The sequence below is a fragment of the Gymnogyps californianus genome, chromosome Z (genome assembly GCF_018139145.2).
Source record: "Gymnogyps californianus isolate 813 chromosome Z, ASM1813914v2, whole genome shotgun sequence".
Lineage (NCBI taxonomy): Eukaryota > Metazoa > Chordata > Aves > Accipitriformes > Cathartidae > Gymnogyps > Gymnogyps californianus.
The window spans coordinates 40,122,640-40,148,599 of NC_059500.1; the positions used below are offsets into that span (position 1 = coordinate 40,122,640).

Genomic DNA, 25,960 nt, shown 5'->3' on the forward strand with positions numbered 1-25,960 from the left:
TGAGTTCTTTAGGAAAACAACAGCACTATTACTACTTGATTTATGCTTCTCAGGTGATGTATGCCACATCCTTCATCTTTTAATGGAGAGTATGACTGAAAACTGGGATCTAAGCCCAGTTTCATGTTAGAACATTTTTTTTTCATTAGCAAGTAAGAGCCAGAAACTTGCAACACTTACTAAGATGAATAATCATCAGTTTGGTCTGCAGCTTAGTGAACATGGATGGAGACAAAGGGGCCAGGTCCTTAACTGGTACAAAATGGCAAAGCTCCAGGACTTAAAAGGACTTCAGGGGAGCTCAGTCAATTTATGCTTGCCGAGGATCTGCCCCAAGACATCTGCCTATGTCTATGCAGGCTATGTGTATGTGTGTGATAATCCTGTGACATATTGTACTGCAGGGCATTTGATAAAGATATATCCAAGCAATTTATCACATAACTATGATTGCATCACCTGCCCATTAATCAGTCTCCCCGATTCAGTCTAGCATTCCTGGCTCTTAAGCTGCTTCAAACAGCACCGTTTATATTTTAAAGCCAACCTGCCATGGAAGTATTTCCTCCCTCCCCCCACCAAAGAAGTGGAATTTCCTCAGAAATTATACCTGCATGAGGTCCAGGACAGGCAAGATTAATTCTGAAAATTATGACATTTTCCTGGTTTTAAAGCTGTATGTGTGTATTGTCCTACTCAATGAAACAGGAAAAACTTTAGCAGCTTCCCAGCAGACCAACTCACTGAGATGTAGAGAGTCTGAGATGCTGGGCTTTAAAACAGTGAATTTTTATTCATGAAAGTGATCTTAGATTATTTTAGATATGTTCTAAAAGCACTAGTTTTAATTTTTCTCTTCCTCATGGCAGTCAAGACACTTTGCTTAACAGGCCAAGAGACACAAGGAACAGTCTCCTGAAAATGTTTTTCAAAGATTCGAAGCATTTTAGAAGAGTTTTTATATAACATACATGGCAGGAACAGCAAATCCCAAACTTATGCTAATGAAACTGAGCTGCCACAGACTGTACATGTCTCCTTCTACATTCTTAAACACCTATGTCAAAAGATTGTTCAGGCTGGAAAGTCAAGCTCTCAAGAATTAGGAATAAGTTGCAAGATTTCCCAATCTTAATGCCATTTGTCCAAACCATATTATGAATGTGTCATGGTTTAACCCCAGCCAGCAACTAAGCACCATGCAGCCACTTCCCCCTCCCACCTCCCAGTGGGATGGGGAAGAGGAAAAAAAAAGGTAAAACTTGTGGGTTGAGATAAGAACAGTTTAATAACTAAAGTAAAATAAAAGACACTACAGACTAAGAACAATAATATAATAATAGTTGTAATGAAAAGGAATATAACAAAAAAAAAAAAAAAAAGAAATAACACCCAAAAAAGCCAAGTGATGCACAATGCAGTTGCTCACCACCTGCTGACCAATGCCCGAGCAGCGATCCGCCCCTCCCAGCCAATTCCCCCCTGTTTATATACTGGGCATGACATTCCATGGTATGGAATATCCCTTTGGCTAGCTCAGGTCAGCTGTCCTGGCCATGCTCCCTCCCAGCTTCTTGCACACCTGCTTGCTGGCAGATCATAGGAAACTGAAAAATCCTTGACTTAAGATAAGCACGACTTAGCAACACGTAAAACATCAGCATGTTATCAACAATATTCTCACACTAAATCCAAAACACAGCACTGTACCAGCTAGTAAGAAAATTAACCCTATCCCAGCCAAAACCAGGACAGTATGTTACCACATAGCCACACAAACCTCTCTCTGACCCATCCAAGCTGTGCTTCATTCAGTAAGCAGATGGTTATTCTTTATTTCTTTTTGGTCTTCCCATTTCTCACAGGGGCCTCCAATTTATTTGACATGACGTACTTAAGCTCTGCACTGCATGCACAAGTATTCGCTCCCTCCTGGCTGCTGTAGGGATGCTCTCACTGTGCCTTTGCTAGACCACTTGCAGGTTCAGTGCTCACTATTCCCACCCTACAGCCTGGGAACGTGAAGTACTGAAAAAGGAACACCAGACTGGTCAAAAACAAGTTGCTGGTGTTTGATTTTTCGGCATACCCAGAACCTGACTGCATACCGCACATATGGGGCATCTGCAACCAGCCTCACTCGCTCCTGTGAGCTCTCAGCCATTCTGCAAACCTGTCTGCAGATGTGTTCCCTGGATGGGCAAGAAAATATATAACTAATAGTTGTACAAGAAAAAACTGACTCAAATGGTGGTCCAGCAGGAGATGTAGAGAAACAATCCAGTTGCTGAAGAAGCCCTCATCTGCCTTAACCAGGAAACTAGAAAGACCCAAAAGAACAAATTGAGAAAAAAAAAATTGTACCCAGTGCCTGCTGGTCTGCTGTGGGCCATGCTCAGCAGAGAAGGACTCTGTGGCAAAAGTGTCTGCTTAATTCTTAAGTTTCTGCTGAATTATTTCAAAATGAAACAAAACATGGCCAAATACATGAGGAGTGTTTTCCCCACTCAACACAAGTAAGCAAAGGGCACATTCTGGCATGAGGGCAACATGCCCTCTTCTTTATTTGCCACAAAATTCAAAGGCTTGATCAAATTGTAGGATTGAAGAGTCAATTGAAAATAAATTAATTTAAACATGAATAGCACACTTTATTTCCTCTACAGCCCCTCTAAATTCAACCTGAAGTAGATACCCAGAATGGAAAACTTCAGCCTGCACAGTTAAAACAATTCAGCTAACTTAGCAGGAACCATAAGAAGGTGCCTTATAATGGGAAACATACAGAAGTTAACAGTGTAGTTAACACGTCTGCCTGTGAAATGTGGAACAGGAGACAGATGCTAAGTAGAACACCAGATTCCAGCTTTGCTCAGTGTGATCTGTATCTATTTAATCGGAGCTTATTATTATGGCCCGTCATTCTTTTCCTGCATTCTTTTCACATCCCACACTGACACTTTGTTACAGACCATGTGGAGAGAAAACAATACAACAGAACACTTTCTTGAGGAAATGTTTTATCTGTATAAATGATAATAAAAGAGGGAAGAGGGACTGTGAAAGAAAAGGAGCAAGGGCCACGAATGAAGACACCGGCATGGCATGTATGGTACATTTATTCTTTAATGTGTGTGTTGTACACAAAGAAATACAATGGGAAAGTGAGAGTGGCACAGGTTGTGCAAGTTGAAAGAGGGTATGGAGGGCATGGTATATCTTGGAGTGATTGCAGAGGAACGAAAAGGAAAGTGGCTAAGGAGCTCTGAAGCCAGGGGCTGGGGAAGTGAAGACTGACAAGTTGGACAGCATATAGGTACCAAACTAAAACACCGCAACTAACCCTGCTCCTCCTTCTCCTTCACTCCTCCCTTCCTCTCTCATCTCTTCTCTGAGAGAAAGAACACAAAATTTTATTGCATTCATTAATTTGTTTTCAGGAGTCATAAATTATGCTGTGATTTTTATCTGCCAAGTCTGTGCGTGGATCTGGAATGCTACAGTCAAGTCCCACTTTATGAGAACCTAAGTCAGCAGCACCCAGGGATTTCAGCTAGCACGAGCTCTCCTTCATTTACATCACTTCTTTGTTTGGAAGGACAGACGAGAGGGTTTGGCATTTTTTCACCGCTTTGTTTCCTCACTGCCAGGCTGAAGAACCCACCGAGGAATCCTTTGTGCAAATTCCTCTGCACCCCATCTGCTTCAAGGCAGAGAGAACCTTCTTCCTTCGAGGTTAATTTGTTGCATAGAGTCTCTTTGATAAGTCAAATATTTCTTTTTCACTGCTTCTTTTCAAACCCAGGTTCAATAAATGCCCAAGAAAAACTGACACGGTGTGTAAAAAACCTCTCCAGTCCCATTCTTTTTGGCCAAAATGCAAACAGGCAACTCATAGCCTACCTTTTTGAAATTGAGCTGTTCTCACTGCCACATATTCTCTGGTTTTGCCTAGTCTAGGATTGAAACACAGAAATAACAAAGCTTCCATCACCCTCTAGTGATTTTCTCCAAGGTGAGAATGTCTTTTCTTTCCTAATTTCTTCCCACTGCTCCCAGTTCCACCTCTGGGTGCTACCCAAAATATCTTAGTCTTTCTACACACCTGCACAGGTGCGCACAAAGCCTGGAAGTCCTGGAAGTAGAATTCCACTAACCCATGCTCCTTGGGGACTGCACAAACTGCAGAGCCCCTGAAGAGGAGCTCACATTTCCAGTGCTTGCAGATGAGGTTCTCCTCTTTCCCTTACACACACATTACCGCTTCAGGAAGCTACACAGTCTCTGTTTTGCTGGGGCCGTGGTGCGTGCACATGTGGTTCATATGGAGCTTGTCTAGGTCGCATTTAGCAGCTGTCTTGGTCATCCTAACTACTCCATACTAGATGGTAAGATATTTATGTAACTACAGGCACAAGGCAACCATCTCTTCTTCTGCCTTTGTACTCAGCCCGCAGCAATCAGATTGTGTATTCAATACCCCTATGTCCTGCTCTGGGCCCCCACATTATCTGGGGTCTTGCCTGGCTAGTTATTATGGACAAGGTAGAAGACAGACAACAACTGATAGCGTGCGACATGGTTCAAACTCACAAATCCCCCACAATTTATGACATCCTACAACCCATATCTTTTTGGATGCCATCATGTCCAGCCAACGCAGATAAAATGCTTCATTCCATGATGATAGCAACTGCACGTAGATGGTGGCTACCATACACCTTTGGTTGTGCAAGCCAGCTCCTGTGCCAGCCACCAAGTATGCTGGTTTTGGCTTGGATAGAGTTAATTTTCTTCATAGTAGCTAGTATGGGGCTATGTTTTGGATTTGTGCTGAAAACAGTGTCGATAATGCAGAGATGTTTTCGTTATTGCTGAGCAGTGCTTACACAGAGTCAAGGCCTTTTCTGCTTCTCACCCCACCCCACCAGCGAGTAGGCTGGGGGTGCACCAGAAGTTGGGAGGGGACACAGGTGGGACAGCTGACCCCAACTGACCAAAGGGATATTCCAGACCATATGACGTCATGCTCAGCATATAAAACTGGGGGAAGAAGAAGGAAGGGGCGGACGTTCAGAGTGGTGGCGTTTGTCTTCCCAAGTAACAGTTACACATGATGGAGCCCTGCTTTCCTGAAGATGGCTGAACATCTGCCTGTCGATGGGAAGTGGTGAACGAATTCATTGTTTTGCTTTTCTTGCACACGCAGCTTTTGCTTTACCAATTAAACTGTCTTTATCTCAACCCACGTGTTTTCTCACTTTTACTGCTCTGATTCTCTCCCCCATCCCACTGGGGGGAGTAAGTGAGCAGTTGTGTGGTGCTTAGTTGCCAGCTGGGGTTAAACCATGACAGTCCTTTTTGGTGCCCAGCGTGGGGCTCAAAGGGTTCAAGATAATGACAGATTTGATTGGAATGTGCTAGATCGAATTTATAGCTGTTATTGCTGTTTAGCTATTAACTGACAGGCTCCTGCGCTTGCCATGGGGCTTGCTTGCCTCACTGTATATTAGTCTAGTGCTTGTTAGTGGCTGCTTTTTGCTTTTGCTGCTTGCTGTACTGCTGTGCTGCTTATCATATTACTCTGCTGTGCCTGGGAACATTTTGATAACAGCAATGGCGATGCACCTGGGCTGGCAAATGGCCAGGGCATTGCTGCTGTTTCTGTGCTGCTGTACTGGACAAGCTGGAACTCCAGTGTGAACACAAGTCAAAAGGACTGTGACCTGTGGATGAGTCCATGTGAGAGCAGGACACCCCAAAGCATCTGTGGCCGTGGATAAGTCCATGCCAGAGCAGGTACATCTCAAAGCGTCTCTGGCCGTGGTTATATCTGTGCCACAGCAGATACACCTCTGAAGGGATTGTGGCCCAAGGATAAGTCCACGCTGGAGAAGGTACACCTTGAAACATCTGTGGCTGTGGATAAATGCATGCTGCAGCAGGTACACCTGGAAGCACCAGTGGCTATGCATGAGGTCATGCTGGAGCACCTCAAAGCTTGTGGCCATGGGTAAGCCCACGACAGAGCAGGTACACCCCTGCAGGGACTGCGGCCATGGGTAAGGCCATGTTGGAGCAGGTTTACTTCTGAAGGGACTGTGGCTGTGGGTAAGGCCACACTGGAGCAGGTGTATCTCTGAAGGCATTGTGGGCCATGGAGAAGGCCATGCTGGAACAGGTGAACCTCAGAGTGACTGTGGCTGTGGATAAGTCTATGCCGCAGCAGGTATACCCCTGAAGAGACTGTGCTTCATAGATAAGGCTCCAGTTGGAGCAGGTACAACCTTAAGGGACTGCAGTCCGTGGATAAGCCCAAGCCGGAGCAGGGGCAATGGGAGGAGTTCATTGCAATGTTAAACCCAATGGTCTGGTCCAAAGGGACCAGAGGTGGAGATTGTAATGGAAATACCCTTAAATTGCTGTAACCCAGGATTTGAATTGCATGTTATGGGAATTACTATACCAGGAACGCCTTGTTGCTAGCCAGGCTAGGAGCAAGGGGAGGAGTTCATTGCAATGTTAAACCCTACAACCTGGCCCAAAGGGACCAGGGGTGGAGATTGTAATGGAAGTACCTTTAAACTGTTGTAACCTATGATTTGAGTTGCATGTCATAGGAATTACTATAGCAGGAACCACCCGAACCAATGGAGGACAAGCCTTAAAAGATGCAGAGCAAGTGCAGCAGTGACCCGACCTGAGCTGGCTTTGGTGCCCAATAACTCCATACAACACAGGACCTCTCCTGACCTGAGTGACCACCATAACAGATGGAGCCCAAAGTCATACACTAAATGAACTCAGTGGACATTTTGGGGACATTTCTGGACATTCTATGGGCATTTTATGGACATTTCACAGGGGTGGTCCATAGACTAAGGGAACAATACCTGTGTGTTGTATCAAAGGATGGGAAGGGTGGTGGTGGTTAATGCGGTTGTATTGGATAGTGTGGGACCTGAGCATGACATAAATGGTATGGAATAAGGGGTGGCGAATGTGCTGGTTGTGGCTGGGATAGAGTTAATTTTCTTCACAGTAGCTAGCATGGGCTATGTTTTGGATTTGTGCTGAAAACAGTGCTGATAACACAGGGATGCTTTCCTTGTTGCTGAGCAGTGCTTACACAGAGTCAAGGCCTTTTCTGCTTCTCACACTATCCCACCAGTGAGCAGGCTGGGGGTGCACAACAAGTTGGGAGGGGACACAGCCGGGACAGCTGACCCCAACTGACCAAAGGGATATTCCAGACCATATGACGTCATGCTCAGCATATAAAACTGGGGGAAGAAGAAAGCCAGGGGGGACTTTCGGAGTGATGGCGTTTGTCTTCCCAAGTAACCGTTATGCATGATGGAGCCCTGCTTGCCTGGAGATGGCTGAACACCTGCCTGTCGATGGGAAGTGGTGAACGAATTCCTTGTTTTGCTTTGCTTGTGCATGTGGCTTTTGCTTTACCAATTAAACTGTCTTTATCTCAACCCACGAGTTTTGTCACTTTTATTCTTCCAATTCTCTCCCCCATCCCACCGCGGTGGAGTGAGCAAGCGGCTGTGTGGTGCTTAGCTGCTGGCTGGGGTTAAACCATGACATAAGCCACTGTGCACAGTCCACCCAGGTGAGCACAGGGGCAGCTCTCCTGTGGCCATGCAGAAACATATGGCTGCTTCCATTTGCAAATCCAACATCTCGCTGCCAGTCAGACGAGAACCAATCTGATGTGGGAAGATGGGCTGTGAGGCTGTTTCTGTGAAGTGTTCATTACCACTCTGTTGCTGTCTTGTCTCATACCCTATCTCAGAAGGCTTGCCAATGCTTGGAAGGTTACTGAAGGCCAAGACCTGGTTATACCTGTCTCTCTGCATTGGATGTTATTCAAGGACTTCATATTCTTTGCTCCTTCACCTTCTACCTGGCCTTTGTACTCTTTATAAAGAGAAAGATGTCCTTTCCCATTGCACTCCGCAGAGTTTTTGATGACTGTCAGAGTCCATTAACTATGTTCATGGCAATATTTCATTTCAAGGATTTCCTGATCCTTCAGTCTGCCCCAGATGGTAAGCAGAGGCAGCTCCTCTTTGTGTCTCAGGGCAGGTGTAGAAAACATGGTAGAGTGATATAGTGCGTAGATGTAAATGGACTGATCCTGAGCGGGACTAGCACTTAAACAGGTAGATGATATCTCATCACCATGAAAAGAACAGTAGATGCTGGTGCATCCTGTTAAGGATGAAAAATGGAGGACTGCCAAAAGAGCACTCAGAGCAGATGGACAAACACAGACATCTGCACACTGACTTAATACTCAGTAAACCAACTGCACTTTTAAAATAGCAGTAGAGAACATGCATTATCTCACCAGATAATACATGCTAAAATATTGTCATGTAAACAGAGGTCATTTCAAATGAACTATCCATCCCCTTCCACTACCTTGTAGGCAAGTCTTTAGCATATGTTTTTCCAAACAGTCCTTGGCAGTTCTATATCCCAAGCCTTAGCACTTTTAAAATGGACAGAAAATTGTTTTGGAAAAGGACCAAACATTAACTGTTAAAACTCAAACAAAGAAGTATGAGTCAGGAAACTAATCTTTTTTTATATATCTGAAATGAGAAATGAAATTCGGTTTGGAAAACATTTTTATTAAAAACTGTAGCTGTCTGTACTCTGAAACACCCTGGAGGTCTAAAGATGATATCAGTATATAAATATTCAGGGCTTCCTGAATATTTCTTTTCAGAAAAGACTTTTTTTTCCCCCTTACAATTTCTTTGACCTTTAGAAAACAGTCACTATTTGTAGCTTGATTTTTTCAAGATGTTCTCCGGTACATAAAAATGGCAGGGAATTCAATTTAAAAGTCAACTCATGAAACACCATATAATAGTCAGAAGATAGCATCGCTTTAGGCGATATTTTATTAAGTGAACAGCCATTCAAAGCATTTTGGAGCATATTATATCCTATTCAAAGGCGTTCACTTCATTCAATGCTACAGCAAAAGTATTTTACAAGAGAGATGATATTTGAACTATCCACAGGCATACGGATAAAATGCACAGTACTCAGCTGTAACGGAGATGAGTCGTCTTCTCGCTTTACACAGGACTGTCAAAAGGACTGATACATAAAAAGGTCTTTTTTTTTTTTTCTTTAAAGGGAACAAGGCTTTCATGAGCTCCCATAGAACAGCTGCAAAAATACCTTCAGTCTATCATCTGGAATTCCTGAAGGTGACTTGTGGATTTGTGGCTAATGAAACACTGCAAAATAGCACTCACCATGTTGTAAAATACCCCTAAGGGTTTATTAGCCTCTTACAGGACAAAAAATGAAAGGTGCCCAAAGCATGTTATTCTGTTATAATTACATAAAGCACAAAGTTAGAAAGAAACAATGTCAGAACAGAACCATAGTGAGATTTCTCTGTGACCTCAAAAGTGGATTACGGATGATTTGTGACAATACAAAGCAATCACAGGAGACCTAGGGTCCAATTAAGGATTCTCACTGATGAAAATCAGTACACTTTCTCATGATTTACAATGAAGCAAGATTAAAATTTGGTCACCAAAAACTTATTCCACTTGACCTTATCCAGCACAAGAATTTGTTCCTGAAACAGGACTAGTTCATTCCACAGAGAAGCCATCTGATAAGAGTAGCAGTGGGTAATAGATTACCTCGGGTTGAGAGGAAGGAGAGGGCACTGAGAGAACTGCTCTTTCCAAGGTTCAGAAAACACAGTATGCATTATATATCATAGAGGCTTTTTGATATTTCTGTTTTTCTACCTTTACAAGACAAGATTTAGTAAAGTACAGGAAATTACCCTATTTCTAAATGAATGACCTTGTAAGCTACCTCTTAGCTGAATAAAGAAGGAAGCTGTTTCCTCCTAAACAACACTACAGTTCAATAATTTGACTTTTTAGGGGAAAAAATATCATACATTTGTATTTTTGTCAAATACAAAGCAGTTTGAATAATTTTCATTTACTGAATTTAGCTTTGTTTAATGTGTTCCAATAAAAAATTCTATGGCAGACAAAAAAAAATCCAGTGCTATACATGGGGAGGAAAACCACGAAAGGTTTCAAGGACACGACGAATGGCTTTACATTCCTGGGGAAATACTGACCCAAATTGCAGGACAGTGCTTGCTGATGAAATTAGTACCTATGTTTCTAACAGCCACGACACAACTGCAATTGGATTTTCACCATGTTGCCAATGCGGAGAAGAGTTTCCTCCTTCTCACTGTTTCCAGGCAATGTTCCATGAACAAAGCTCATTTCCAACAGATTTCCTTAGGGACAAAGACCTGCTCCCTGCACAAAAATCTTTCCTAACATAGATGGACCATATAGACACTCTCTTTCAACCTTAAATCTGCCCAGTTTTGAGCACTTAAGTTGTCGATCTGGGAGGAGGATACACACGGCTTTTTGCAGGCTATTTGTATAGGGGTGATTTTCATCCACAGTGACCATAAATGCCTACTTGTTTCAAAAGAAATGTAACTAACTTGTATTCTTCCTGTGCCTTTTCAGGTGTGCAGTCTGAGCACATTCACTTGTTTATTACATAGCTGTACCTATCCAATGGAAATTCTCACATCCAGGGACATCCTGCAGATGTGAACATTACTGGGATTACACTGAATCTAAAAGGCCAAAAGTGGAGAAAAATTATGATGTTTTTCACCTGTCATCAGGACATTTTCCCTAAAACATTCATGTTTTCTGCAAAAAAACCCCTGTTTCTCTTTCACTGAGTTGTCAAATCAAAACACGTGAAAGACAAAGGTATTTTATTCCTTGCTAAATGGTCCAGCACAGTAAATGCTAACATGATAATGATGACAGTGATAGTTCAATATATGTTAATTACTTATTCAAAAACAAGGGAGAAGACGGGAGAAAAGAGCAATTTCTCTTCCCTGTTACTTCTACCTTTTCTCCTCCATTTCTTTCCTTCCTATCTTCATCAATTTTTTTTTTTTTTTAAAGAACAGATGTCTTGCCCCCTCTTGCCCAGATCTTCAAAGTATTCTACTAGATCTAGTCCTCACTGTCAAGGCTGGTTACAAACCAGGCCTGATTTGACTGCAAGGGAGAGTTTGCACCAGTCACTTACTTACACACTACCGTCTCAGGCTGGATGAACTCTGTCTCCTAATTCTGAATCCCCTTGAACATCAAAGGTCTAACTCACACTTCAGGGTTAGCAGGGTCACATTCCACCTAAAAGAAGACTAATACTGCCTGAACCGTTCACAACAAGCTTCTTGTTTGACAGGTTTTGCCCCATTTTCTGTTCTCAAATGATGTGCAAGCAAACTTATATTTTGTCACATTCTTTAATAATTCACTAAACACTTTATGTGAATTCATTGAAATAATGCCTTGCTCTGAACTATCTGCTCTGAGCCGAGCTGTAAGCCTTGAATATTCGTATTGTGCCATTCAGGCTGCAATTTTCCACCTGGTGGTAACTCTTGGTCTCCGGAAGGTTCCCAAGTCCACAGAAAGATTTCAAGATGGCCACCCAAATGATACTGATGCACGTGCTCACAGAAATACATTTAGGTGTGAGTTTGTACAATGCTTTGCCTTTGACAAATAATTTTGTGAAGGGAAATTCAGTTAAGAAAGTTGGCAAAAGGCAACCAGAGAGGCCATAGCAGTATCAATAAATATGGTCAAATAGAGGACTTCTTCTCTGCTGTTTTTTCCTAAATGTCAGCAGGGACTGAAAAAAAAAGCAAACAAGAAAGGGCCTGAGAGAGAGGAATGTAAGGAAAAAATGGAGGCGTAGGGAAAATAAGTATGAAGATGTTATCACAAAGGGGCAACCATTCTGCAATGGAATAAATGATGAAATGGTGAAAAAAATTTAAAAGACGCTGGTACTACCCACATGCATATATGATCCTTTGATCTTACCTTGAGGAAACTCACTACCTTTCAGTAAGTGTCAGATTATCCACATCAGAACGCACGGCTAAACTTTTCAGCGTATGAGAATTCACTCCAGTTAAGGAGAAATAACATGCTGGAAGTCATAAGGCCCAGATAACCCAAAGCAAGCAATCAGTTAATGATCTGCCTCCTGCCCTGTCAAAAAAACGATGTCTAGAGCAGTTATACAACTCAGGTTAAACTTAGGTTAAAAATGACTAAGAAATAGACATATCCTTTGAAAACAGGGTATTACAAAAAGTTCTCAAGCAGGACTAGCTTTGCAATCCCAAAAGATGCACCATGAGTGTATTGCAAAACCTCATCTCTATAGCATCTTCCCAATGGTACAAAACAAATATCACGAAAGCAAATGTTCTGTGAACTTAACTCAGACTGTTGCTGGAACAAATCCAACTTGGACCTTAAGAAAGAGGCAAGCAGAGAATAGGGAACTTTCTCTCTTTTACAGCTAAATTAAAGAAGCAAACGCCAAAGGTGGAAGGCAAGGAGAGAGTATAAATTTGTAAGGCTATTTTTGTCCTAAGACATGAACCTTAATTTAGGGAATATCCTTTCCACCGTTTCTAAGCCTTTATATTACAGCTTGTAGCCCATAAGCACAAGCAGGGTATCCAGAATAGGGTAAAGACCGTGAACAAAAGCAAGAAACAGGTACTAAACAGATTTGTGGGTTGAAGGTATAAAGCCGATGGAAGAACAGAATGAAGCAAATGTAAATGCTGTTGACTGGATTTTACAAGAAAATTTACGATGGTGTTATACTAAATCCTAACCCTAGTCTGCTTTAGTTCTACTTAAGGTCTGAATGCTGACACATCAGATAAAAGTGACTAGACAATGCTACACAAACAGCAGTTTCACCTGCAGCATAATGAACTGAATTGGCATGGGTATCATGAATAACTAATTATCCAATAATTACTCTAATAATTAATCTTATGAATACCACAGGAATTAACGTTGATAGAAAATGACCTGGGTGGGAAAATGAAATATAGCTATGTACAATGGTATTTAAAGGTGGTAAAAATTTGCATCAGTTATAAAAGATGTTTCCAAACAAAGAAGTCTATTGAAAGAAAGTGGTAGAAACCCCTTAACTTATCACTTAGGACATTTAAAAATAGGCCAACATAAACCACTGGAAAATTTAACACAATGACTAATCTCACGCTGACTGCATAATCTTGCAATAGGGATGGAGAATGTTCCAAAACCTCTTTTCCATCTCTAATGTCTAATATCTGTAAGCCTCTGGACATGTTTGGGCTATCCAGCCACGGATATTAGGTCTGGCTCCAGAAAGCAGCATGATGCCAGCGTACAACTCAGTTCCCAGAGTTTGGGAAATCTCCAGAGCACCGCTGTTGCTAACCACTTTCCCAAAAGTACTGACTTTAGTCTCATCTTTACAGTCTCCCTAATCTGATCCATCCCTTTTGGGGAACTTTGAAAAGAGCAGTTGCCTCAGGGAAGCAGAAAGACAACAGTATAGCTCACCTCCAGATGCACACAAAGAATGATTACTGTTTGTTAGGAAGAACAAAATACTCATTTGCAACATGTCTGAGAATGGCTGGTGGCTCGGTGTATTTTGATGTATCAAAGCCCTGAACACAGTATTTCACCTGAGAAGAAAACCACAGTTATTATGCGGTGTTGCTACCAAGATCTTTCACCTCAATATTTTAATGCTTATTATTAGCATAGTGACAAGTTTATGAGTGTGTTTCTCCATCATTTCTGAAGCCCTTAATTTTTGTTAGCTGCAGAAAGGAGATATATTTTTGAAGCTATCTGTGACTGTGAATGACTCCTTTTTGAATGTCAAACTAGAAAATCTGATTTTCAAAGATTAGGTGCTCAACATATTCTGAAAATCAGGCTGTTTGGAAATGTCTGAGACTATGCCCCTAATATGGAAGGAACTGAATCATTCATCACTCTTGCAAACTAAAATTTTAAGACACAAAGACATTTTTCTTTCATCCTGGCATTCAGATACCACAGCTAAGGGCATAGTAGAGGAATGGAGCGGAACTCTACTAACTGCTTTGACATCTTTTAATTTTAGGTGAAGTGTAGGAAGAAAGATGCATGTATCTGCATGAATGTAGCTGCTGTTCTTGTCATAAAATCTGCTAATTATCCAAGCTATCTCCTTCCATATAAAAATCCATCTTAATTTATTCTTCTCCTCTGGTATTTCAAGCAAATGAGCAAATGAACTAAAGGGAGTTTAGGCTGCTGACCGTACCAAAAGTTTCACTGATTAACTAAAACTGCTTTTTAAAAGACTTAGTTAAATCAGAGCAAATCCTTGCCCAAGCACACTTAAATTAGTTTATTTATTGAGTAACATTGATTTATTTGCATTTGGTAATCTGGGTCAGGAGTCTGAAATATTTGCGTGCCTACTTCATGTTTAGCGTACTATTTAGTCTATACACATTTTGTTTTAGTATAATGAAAGAATGAAACTCTTCTAAGAAGGTGTAATAAACAAGTCTGACACTCTTTTATAGCAGGTCAACTCAATAAAGACATCACCATTTCTCAATGATATGAAGCCAGCTGTGCTCGAAAAGACCTATTGAAACACACCCAAAATCAGTTTGCTAACTCCAAATTTATGTTTCATTAGATTTTTATTACTTTAATCAAATTGTTTGGAAAGACATTTTTATTTTAACCACAGCGACTTTTGTGTGTAAACAAGGCCTTAGGCAAATATCATCACAGGATACTCAAGGATACCTACTAAATTGAACAGATTGGAGATATGCTTTTGAATGGCATGTTTCACTGCAGCCATCTTCAAATTCTAATACAGAAATTGAATTTGGGGGTAGAAGAAGTAGGAGACCAAATTAGGTGTTACGCTTCCAGAGTACATGTTACATTTGTGCTGGTGTAATTTGAAACCACAAAAATGAAACTGCTACTCTTATTTTTGTCCTTCAGACTATATGGAGTGGAACTCTGCTTACCCACAAAGCTACTCATTCCTTCATGCTTCTCATATAGGAAAACTCAGAATTTCCTATTTCTTGCAAACTTCTATTATATGAATTTCAAAGAAGCACATCCAGAAAATTAAATACAAACCTATGAGCTGCTTCAGGGAATATCTGGTCGTAAACATTTGAAAAATCTGAGGAAAAAAAAAAAATTAACAAACCAAAACCAACCACGAAACAAAAACCATCTAACTACTTTTGTGTGTGTATATGTTGACATGTCCAACAAAGAACTCCCATAATACTGTGATGGCTGAAATTGGTTTGACATAGTGACAGCGTGTGTGGTTTACATTCATCTTTGTAGGGCATAGTTATTTAAAACCTTTATCTAACTGGCTCAACAGGTGACCAGAAATGTGTTGCCTTGACAGTTACTTTTGCCTTTGTTAAGACCAAAAAAGGGCTGGAGTCCTACTCTGCTCTTAGATTTGTTTTAACAGCATGTGTGGTCTAGTTTGTAGTTTAGATTGGAACAGAGTTCAAAAAAGCAGAAGTCCAGCAAAGTATTGTGCAATATTTCCATGTTTACTGTACTGGATGCACTGGGTAAATACTCTCAATAATACTTACTATTTCATATATAAATAACAATCTCCAACTTTACAAGGATGCTACTCAATTTTTAAGTAAATATTATACATGGAAAAGACATATTGGAAAAAAAAAGGAGACGCTGAATTAAAAATATATTTAAGGCAAGTTTATGTATCCTCTCGAGTGGATGGACCTCAAGGCAGGGACTAGGGGAGAAAAGTCCCTCCCACTGTAAGAGAAGATCAGGTTCGAGACCACCTGAGGAACCTGAACATACATAAATGGGACCCAACAAGATGCATCCCAGGCTCCTGAGGGAATTGGCTGATGTAGTTGCCAAGCCACTCTCCATGATATTTGAAAAGTCATGGCAGTCAGGAAAAGTCCCCGGTGACAGGGAAAAAGGGAAACATTGCACCCGTTTTTAAAAAGGGTAGAAAAGAGGACCCTGGGAACTACCGACCTGTTAGCCTCACCTCTGTGCCTGGGAAGATCATGGAACAGATCCTCCTAGAAGCTATGTTAAGGCACATGGAGGACAGGGAGGTGATTTGAGACAGCCAGCATGGCTTCACCAAGGGCAAGTCTTGCCTGACCATCCTAGTGGCCTTCTATGATGGAGTGACTACATCAGTGGACAAGGGAAGAGCTACAGATGTCATCTATCTGGACTCCTGTAAGGCCTTTGACGTGGTCCCCCACAACATCCTTCTCTCTAAATTGGAGAGATATGAATTTGATGGATGGGCTGTTCAGTGGATAAGGAATTGGCTGGATGGTCGCATCCAGAGAGTACTGGTCAACAGCTCAATGTCCAGATGGAGATCTGTTATGAGTGGTGTCGCTCAGGGGTCCGTATGGATATCAGTACTGTTTAATATCTTCATCAATAGCATAGACAGTGGGATCGAGTGCACCCTCAGGAAGTTTGCAAATGACACCAAGCTGAGTGGTGTGGCTGACATGCCTGAGGGACAGGATGCCATTCAGAGGGACCTGGACAAGCTTGAGAAGTGGGCCCATGTGAACCTCATGGGGTTCAACAAGGCCAAGTGCAAGGTCCTGCACCTGGGTCAGGGCAACCCCTGGTATCAATACAGGCTGGGGGATGAAGGGATTGAGAGCAGCCCTGCAGAGAAGGACTTGGGGGTACTGGTAGATGAAAAGCTGGACAGGAGCTGGCAGTGTGTGCTCACAGCCCAGAAAGCCAACTGTATCCTGGGCTGCATGAAAAGAAGTGCAGCCAGCAGGTCGAGGGAGGTGATTCTGCCCCTCTACTCTGCTCTGGTGAGACCCCACCTGGAGTACTGCATCCAGCTCTGGAGTCCTCAGCACAGGAAAGACATGGACCTGTTGGAGCAGGTCCAGAGGAGGGCCACAAAAGTGATCAGAGGAATGGAACACCTGTCCTATGAGGAAAGGCTGAGAGAGTTGGGGTTGTTCAGCCTGGAGAAGAGAAGGCTCCGGGGAAACATTATTGCAGCCTTTCGATATTTAAAGGGGGCTTATAAGAAAGATAGGGATAGACTTTTTAGTAGGGCCTGTTGCAATAGGACAAGGGGTAGTGGTTTTAAACTAAAAGAGGGTAGATTCAGATGATATAAAGAAGAAAATTTTTATGGTGAGGGTGGTGAAACATTGGAACAGGTTGTCCAGAGAGGTTGTAGGTGCCCCATCCCTGGAAACATTCAAGGTTGGGTTGGACAGGGCTTTAAGCAATCTGATCTAGTTGAAGATATCCCTGCTTATTGCAGGGGAGCTGGACTAGATGACCTTTAAAGGTCCCTTCCAACCCAAACCATTCTATGATTCTATGATTCTATGTAAGCAGTTAACCATTACAGCACTGTATTTGCAGGACCCAAGTAATTAATATTCCAAAATGACTAATGATATCCTGCCTCCAACTTTTCCAAACAGGCCCACTCCACATTCTCTTTATACGTCCGTCCCCTTCCTGTAATAAGTCAAGACTATCTGCACTTCTTTTTATTCTCTGCTCCCATAGCACCTCAGAGATTGAAGTACAGTCAGTTGCTTACGGATTGAGTCACTCCAATTCCATCCAGCATACATGTTAGTTCATTCCCAGGCTGTCTTCTGGGAGGCAACCAGGGAGCACCTCCACACGTAGCACACTCCAGAGTCAACACAGTTGATCATACACAGTCCCCACACAGTCCTCCAATGCTACATCAGCATACTTTGCTCTCCCACACATTCCCAAAGCATGCCCCATAGCATGCAAAACATAGTCTCAAGAACCACGCTACAAACAAATCACACTGGCAGTCTGCAGCATGCATTGAGTGGGAAAAGGCTATAAAGTATCATAGGGTGTCAACAGGAGCCCCGGACTGATCAGCATGCAAGTGGACATGTGCAACCTGTTCCAGAAGCGATCAATCCTGGGTTATATATAGATGAACAATTCAAAATAATTGGCTTGAAGTCCAGGTGTTGAATGCCATCAATAATGTTCACAAGACTTAACACTGGCAAAGATAACCTTAAAAATGTATAGCCAACGTAACAATGTCTAACTGATCCTACAGCATGAAGTGCAGTAGTCTCATCAGCTACGAGCTTCAACTCAATGGGGCGACTGTCGATCAATACAATTACTTACTATCCTCCCTGTTCATTATTTTTCGTTCTGACTAAAGCAAGAGAGAGGAGGGATGCTTACACTGGAAAGTCCTGCACATTCTAGTGAATAAATTACTATTTTGAGGAGTATTCACACCTAGTTTAGGTGGCTAACTTAGGACACCGATCTCCCAAACAGCCCTGCACAGTCAATAAAAAGATAACCTACTCCAGATGTGGAGCAAGAACCTAATTTAGATGCCTTCACTTGCCCTTACTTCTCCATTGAAACAGACACCACTTGGGAAAGCATTATATTCATTCCCTCTCCGACCCCCCCCCCCCGAGTTTGTGCTGGGAATCTGGTAAGTTACAAGGTTTTTCTTTTGTAACTTTAGAGTGCAGAAGCTATTATTTATGGGTCTCTGAGCGTACATCAAATCCAAGAACTCAGCAGTACGCACATGTCCATATTCAGTCATCTGCACAGGCTACTGTGAGTGACACCTTACTGGGCCATTTCTAAGGGATGAATGTTGGTGTTTGAGTAGGACTTTCACTGCCTCCCATGACCCCCATGCACCGTAATGCCAAGGTTCTGAGAACTACTGACAGAGTTCGGTAAGAGGCTACCTTTCACTGACAGGTGAAATCCTCTGTTAGTAGATAATTCAATCTCTTCCTCAAGAAGAAAAAGTGCTCTCTCACCGTGTACCTCCATCAGACACACACTAATATGTTACTGGATGCACAAACTGAAATTTTATCAGCTAAATAATTCATAGGACTCCTGCCAGACATTTTCAATAGCAGCCATAAATCTCTTGAAATGTAGAAAAAGCAATATAATCCAATAAAAGAAATGTGCTTAGAAATCATTTGAGATGAATTAACCACATATATAGGCCATGTATTTTTAATTACATCTGAATGCGAACCACTAAATGTTAAGGTCAACTGGTTTTGTGTCTCTCTGATTTTCTTATTTTCTAAACACTCTCAATGTGAAATAGGTCAGAGAAAGAATTAAAGAAAACACGAGTTGGAAAGGAGATCCATTAGGAAACAGTGTGAAATAAAAAGGGTGAAAAGACATCAGGATTAAACAAAAAGGTGCCCAGGAGTCCTTCCAATAAATCCAGATCAGATACATATTGGCTTTTCTGGCTGCCAAAATGACCCCTAGTGATGGAAGACTGCTACTCTATAATAATTTGGAGAGCTGGTGTAAAGAACAAAATTAATTGCTAAGACAGGAAAGGATGGTGAACAGAAAACATAGCAAATGCGGGAATTCAGAAAGCTATTAGACCTTATTTTACTGTCCAGTCATGGGATATATTTTCCTATATGGTGCCTTGTGAAAAAGAGCAAGAGTTGTCTTCCTCATTACTTTTAGAGCTACTCTGAAAACTGAAAAGCTGAATTTGACAACACCATTTCTGTTGTTAGAAAACCTGCATCAAAGAAGAGGGGCCAGAAAGTTATTTCCTTAGGTTTAGTTCCACACAAGAAAATATTTCCATCCTCCAATACAGCACCGTGAACCCCAAAGTCCTTACCCAAAATGGCACTTACAAATGCGGACAGAATCCAAATACTCATTAAATAAAGTCAGACTAGTATGTCTTAAACCATGTTAAGAAGTTAATTTATTGACAAAGGATATATAATCCTGGATGTAGATGATCATATTCTACATGGCTAAAAGGTGTGGAAAGTGAAAAGCCTAGCTATTTTCTGTTACGATTTTTGTCAGTTGTAAGATACCAAAGATAATTCAAAATTCCAAACTTCAAAGTCAACATTTCCATTATTATTATTACCATATGAAACTTTCATTTCCTTAACTGAAAGGTGTGTGTGAAAATCTCTGCCTATGAATAATACAGTGCTTCATGCCATGCCCTGCCTTTCAGACCAGCAGGCAAAATGAACACTGTCCCCAGCCAGGAAAGCCTCTCGGCGCTAGCGGCACCATGCACTGACCCTCCTCCTGCTCAGACAGCACCACAGCAGCCTCTTCCCGGCCACGCAAGGATGCAAGGCCGGCAGTGAAGGCTCCTCTACTCCCCCTCCTGGGAGGTCCGAAGTTCAGCTGCTGCCATTCCTCACCAAGTAAACAGCCTGCTTTCTGGTCCAGAAATGAAGGACAGCCGAGCTGGATGGATTTTGCAGATGAAGGCAGGAGCTGGGAGGAGGCAGAGCTCATGCCCCAGCTGTCTGCAGAAGGCAGCCCCACTGGGACGGATAGCCAGCCATTCCTGCTCTCCCGTGCTGGGGAAGCTCAGGAGGCTCCTGTCCCACGCCAGGCGCGATCCTGCCCCATTGCAGTCCCCTCTCTCAGACTCTCTACGCCTGGAACATCCTGGCATCCAGGGCCCCTTCCCTCCAGCTGCACCAAAGTGGACCGGTTTCCCTAGCAATCAGGCAGTGCAGCAGCACTTTGTACAGCGTCTGCAATGTTGTCTCCAACCTACCCACCCCAAATTAGCCAGCTTCCACCAGTAACGGTGTTATCATCAGTGAACAGAGCTGCAAAGTAATGCATGAACGAGCCCAGTGTAGATAGCAATGTGTATTTACTGCACCCTGCCTGAATGGCATCTGGCATTGTTAGTAACACTATTAAACAAGAATGAAAAGGCTCTAAACTAGGTGGATGAAGGCAGAGTTTCTGAATGCATTTTTCACAGATTTAAAAACACAAGCAAACACAATTTTTGCACTAGAAGAAGCAAAACTGTACTGAAGGAGAAACACAAGCAGCTTGTAAAACCAATGACAATGGAGCAACTCCCTACGAACGCTTCTCAACACATCAATCATATTGACTCCCAGCCACACCACGCTGCCATTCCACCTTCCATGCGCTTTCAGACAGGCATCAGTCCACACCGCATAGGATCCCAAGATCCTCGAGTTTCTGGAAAATAGATTTAGTCCTAATTTTTGTGACAGATGGAGTTGATAGTCTCACGATGAAAAAAGCGCCAGTTTTGACAGGCAGCAGATACCGATGCCCCTTGAGGTTGGAGACGATGTTGCTCTGGAATTAAGGTAGCACTGAAACGAAAGGCAATGGGTAAATGCACCACTACTTATTTCGTTATGCTCCTTTCGTTGTGCCTTAATATTTATATTTTTGTGTCTACTTCCTTATAAGCAAAGCAAAGCGAACGGAGAGTATAACAGGAAAGCAGGATGTCAGCAAGGTATTTTGCTTTCAATGAAAACACATTTCATCCTCTGAACTAATAGATTTTATACAACTTTTTACTAGTTGGCAGATCTTAATAAAGTATCGAAGAACTATACTGAGATCTACTGTATTTCTGTCAACAGGCATCCTCGTAGGTAAGTGTCTTAAACCCACGCACAAAAACCTCAGGCGAGAAGCTGAGCTGAATGAGTTTAAAATCGGCGGGGGATGCGGTAAGTGGAAAGAAAGTTGCAATACTGAAGGCATAGCAAAGCAGTACTTACATGGTCGCAGTACAGCACTAACAGAGTTAGCTTTGCTCTCCCTGAGTGTACTAACACACTGAAACCAGGAGCTCTGTTTAGATTTCAGTAAGAACAAAGTCGGTCCCATTTTGAGCCTGATCCTCCCTACCTTTCGGGAAGCAGCTCTGCCCTCACTTGAATCAGTGGGAAGTTTGGGTACACACATCACTCAGGCTAGAGACCTTTTTTTCCCCTTGCTGTAAGGAGCAGGACCAGTTTAAGAGCAACATCCCTGCAAAAGCAGCACGCAGATCCACGCCGCCTGCCCTTTTGCCTCCGCGGCGAGACGGCACGGTGCTCCCGGGGAGCCCCGCCGCCGCCGCCGCCCGGCCAGCCCCGGAGCGCCGATCCGCGCCGCCGCCGCCACCGCCGCTGCTGTGCTGCGCGCCTCTCGCCCGGCTGCCGCGCCGCCTTAACGGGAGGAGGGGCTCCTCGGGGGGCTGTCACTCTCCTTAAGCCTTTCCTTTCAAGCTTTGAATGTGAGCTGCCCTCCAGCCCCCCTCTCTCCTTCCCTCCCTCCAGCAGATCGTAAAGAGAGGAGGGAAAAAAAAAAGTTTCAACAACAGGCTGGACCAATGGCAAGTGGCGAGGCAGGGAAAGGGGGCCGAGCGAAGGGAGAAAAAAGTGGAGAAAAGGAGAAAGAGAGCGAGAGAGCGCAGGCTGGGGGGATGTGGAAAAGAAGAAGCGTTGCTAATTTTTTTTGTTTGTTTGCTTTTCCATGCATGCATAATGAGGCCTAATCAGAGCACGTTGCTGCTGCTCGGAGGGCACTTTTGTATTTAAAGCCTTGCAAAGAAAAAAAGATCCACAGACGGATCCGCAGAGCAGCTTGCAGGGCTTGTTGACAACAGAAGCAGCATCAGTCGCCCAGAGAGAAAGAGACCCTGAAGGCTGCCTCTTCTCCTTTCCCCGTGCTATCTTCTGGCTAGCGGGGAGAGACATTTCTTCTCCCCGCCACGCGAAAGTGCAACCCGTACCGAGAGGGAGTGAGCGGAGCCAGGACCGTGAATGGGATCGGAGCGGCTGGCATGTGCAGAGATGCTGCGAGCGGAGAGTTAAAAGCTCCCGAGGAGGCAGCAACAGCAGCAGCAGCAGCAGCAGCAGCAGCAGCAGCTGGGCATTTATTTTGTGCTAAAAAAAAAAAAAGAAACGGAACTGCATGAGGAGCAGGACAGCACCATGAGCTCTCCCGGCGCAGCCTGCAAGTCCCCGAGCGCAGTCCGGAGCCGCTCTCCTCCGAGCCCCCGTTTGCACTGATTCCCCCCACCTCTCCGGGCGCCTTCGCCGCCGTCGCCGCCTCGCCAAGCCGGGAGCAGCGGGTGGGGGGCACGGGACGGCCCCGGGCGCCTGCTTCGTACGGCGGCCCCGCCGGTTTCAGCTCCCCGGGGCTGGACGGCCCCGGAGCCGGCGCGGATGGATTGATGCGAGGAGACCTCATGCACACGGCCGGCGGGAGTTTTGCAAACTTTTCCACGGGCGGCAGCTCCTTCTCCTCCTCCTCCTCCTCCTCCTCGTCTACCAGCGCCTCTCCCCCGCTCGCCTGCGGCAGCAGCCGCCGCCGCCGCCCGCGATGGTGGCCCGCTCGCCCGCTCGGCACGGAGGCGGCGGCGGGCGCCGCTGGCCGCGGCCGGCCGCCTGGCTGTGGCTGGCGGCGGCGCTGGGCGCCGTGTGGCCGCCGCGGGGCTCGCTGGTGCAGGGCCGGCGGCTGATCTGCTGGCAGGCGGTGCTGCAGTGTCAGGCGGAGCCCGAGTGCAGCTACGCTTACAACCAGTACGCCGAGGCGTGCGCCCCGGTGCTCCTGCAGCAGCCGCCGGCGGGAGGCGGCGGGGACGGGCCGGCGGCCGCTGCAGGCTCCGCCGCCTCCTCCAGGCGGCGGTGCCCCAGCCACTGCATCGCGGCCCTCATCCAGCTCAACCACACCCGGCGCGGCCCGGCGCTGGAGGACTGCGACTGCGCGCAGGACGAGAACTGCCGCGCCACCAAGCGCGCCATCGAGCCCTGCCTGCCCCGCACCAGCAGCCCGGCGGCCGGCGGCCCCGGCGGCCCCCCCGGCGGCGGCGGCCCCGGCGTCATGGGCTGCACGGAGGCGCGGCGGCGCTGCGACTGGGACAGCCGCTGCAGCCTGGCGCTCAACCGCTACATGACCTACTGCGGGAAGCTGTTCAACGGGCTGCGCTGCACGCCGGAGTGCCGCGCCGTCATCGAGGACATGCTGGCCGTGCCCAAGGCCGTGCTGCTCAACGACTGCGTCTGCGACGGGCTGGAGCGGCCCATCTGCGAGTCGGTCAAGGAGAACATGGCCCGCCTCTGCTTCGGCGCGGACATGGGCGGCAACGGCGCCGGCAGCAGCGGCGGCTCGGACGGCGGCCTGGAGGAGTACTACGACGAGGACTACGAGGAGGAGCCCAGCCAGAAGGGGAGGGACGACGCGGAGGACAATGCGGGCTCCGAGCCCGGCTTCCCCGTGCAGGCGGATAGCGCCGGCCGGCCCGCCGCCGCGTCCGGGGCGCTGCTGGCCTCCATCTTGCTGCCGCTGCTGCCGCGGCTCTAGCGCCTCTCTCCCGCTCCCTCCCTCCCTCCCTCCCTCCCTCCCTCCCTCTCGCCGGGCCGGGCCGGGCCCTCCGTGCCGGGCCGCCGCTGGCCTCCTCGAGGGCCCGCCCGCGGCGGCAGGGGGCCCGGCTGGCGGGGCCCTTCCGCGCGGCGCGGTTTTAAACGCTCTGACCGTTAATCCTCCGACCGTTAGCCCGGGCGCACACCACCCCCCACCCCCCCCGCCGCGCCCCCCCGAAGGCGGAGGACCCCCCCTCTGCCTCCGCTGCTGCCCGCAGCGCCCGTCCGCACCCTTCCCCCGGCCTGGCCTGGCCTCGCCTCCCCGGCAGCCTTCGGCTGGCGGAGCCGCCGCGGCCTGGCGAGCCGGCCGCCGGGGCGGGTGGCCGGAGCGGAGCGGGCGGCCGCGGGCTGCGGGCCGCTCGTTTTTCGGGTGTTGGTCTCGAGTGTGCACTATGCAATTGCCGCCACCCTGCCTTCGTGTTAGCAGCGAGCGGAAGGGCTAACGGAGAGACTGCTCGCCAGGCTGCGGCGGGCTCCCCGCTGCCGCCAGCCGCCCCCCGGAAGGAAGAAACCGGGAGTCATGGCATGCTGGTAGTGGCTTTTTTTAAGCGCTTTGACATGAAGGTTAGAAAGAGGTGAGCTACCCAAACTTGCTGCCAAAGCTGTTTCCGTGCTGGTTAGTCAACAACTTGATGATCGCTCGTTCGCCGAGTCTCGCTCTTCGTGATGCAGGGGTGCCTGGAAGGGGGTTATGCCGCATCTGCCATTAACTAAATTTAAGGAAATAGCAGACTGAATGAATTCTGTGGTTTACAGCACTCCCTCTTGCACACACATCTTCCCTATAACAAAAGCGTGCCAGCAGCCGTCTCTTCCTCTTTAACCTAGCGACATAAAAGAAAGATTTTTTTTTTTTTTCCGGAGTTGTTGGCTATACTGAACAATGCAACTTTTGTTTTAAAAGAGCTCTGCACTGCCATCTTTGAAAGACACTTTTAAACTCGAGAACATGTATGTACAAATATCCTGAAAAGCTATATTGCCTCTTGTCATATCAGGGTGCTGACCTCTGGTAAATCTTATATAAAAAATGTATTTAAAACTGGGATTTGTTACCAGTCGCTCTTCTTTGTATATAGAATTTTATAAATTGTATGCTTTGGGAATAATTTATTTAAAAAAAAAAATAAAAGTTTTAAATCCATGTGCTATTTGCCAGATAATTGCATTTGCTATTTTTGTCTGGAAAGGTACAAATTTCACTTTATGTTTAAGGGGATACCAGCAGCAGTCATTCAGTGACGCATTCTCTGGAGCATCAAATGTACAGTGTATTTTACAGATTGGAAGTTAACTTTGTTATTTGGAGAGACTTTATGAATGTTGTAGAATTGTATAAACGCATTTCTGAGCTGCCTTAAACCATGTATTTTTTATAGGAGGCATAAAAAGGCCTGTGTGTTAAATATGTACGGCTTTTTGTATTTTCTAAACGTGTAAATTAGTAAAGAAAGAGCTTTAAATAATGGATGTGGTGAAATTGTTTTCCAGGGACACTTGAACTCTCAGCACCCGAGGTTCGGGGGCGGCGGGGGCGGGGGGGGGAGCAAACCACAGAATAACAAACCGAAAACAATCAACAAACAAAAATCTCTGTCTGCCTGCAATACTTTACATAGATGCAAATTACTGCTATTCTTACTTTAATGAATAATTACATGCAAGAAGTAAATACAGCTTTGAAAGTACTACTTTAAAAGAGTG

General features: G+C 45.2%; 1 protein-coding gene across 1 annotated transcript; it reads left to right on the forward strand.

Moving 5' to 3' along the window:
* Positions 1–23,216: 23,216 nt before the first annotated feature.
* On the forward strand, positions 23,217–25,724 carry GAS1 (growth arrest specific 1). Its single transcript, XM_050913025.1, has one exon. The coding sequence runs from the start codon at positions 23,217–23,219 to the stop codon at positions 24,195–24,197; it is 981 nt and encodes a 326-aa protein (XP_050768982.1). The 3' UTR covers positions 24,198–25,724.
* Positions 25,725–25,960: the final 236 nt, after the last annotated feature.

What these genes read in the sequence shown, in the direction of transcription:
- GAS1 (XM_050913025.1), top strand. Translation starts at nt 23,217, where the DNA reads ATGGTGGCCCGCTCGCCCGCTCGGCACGGAGGCGGCGGCGGGCGCCGC.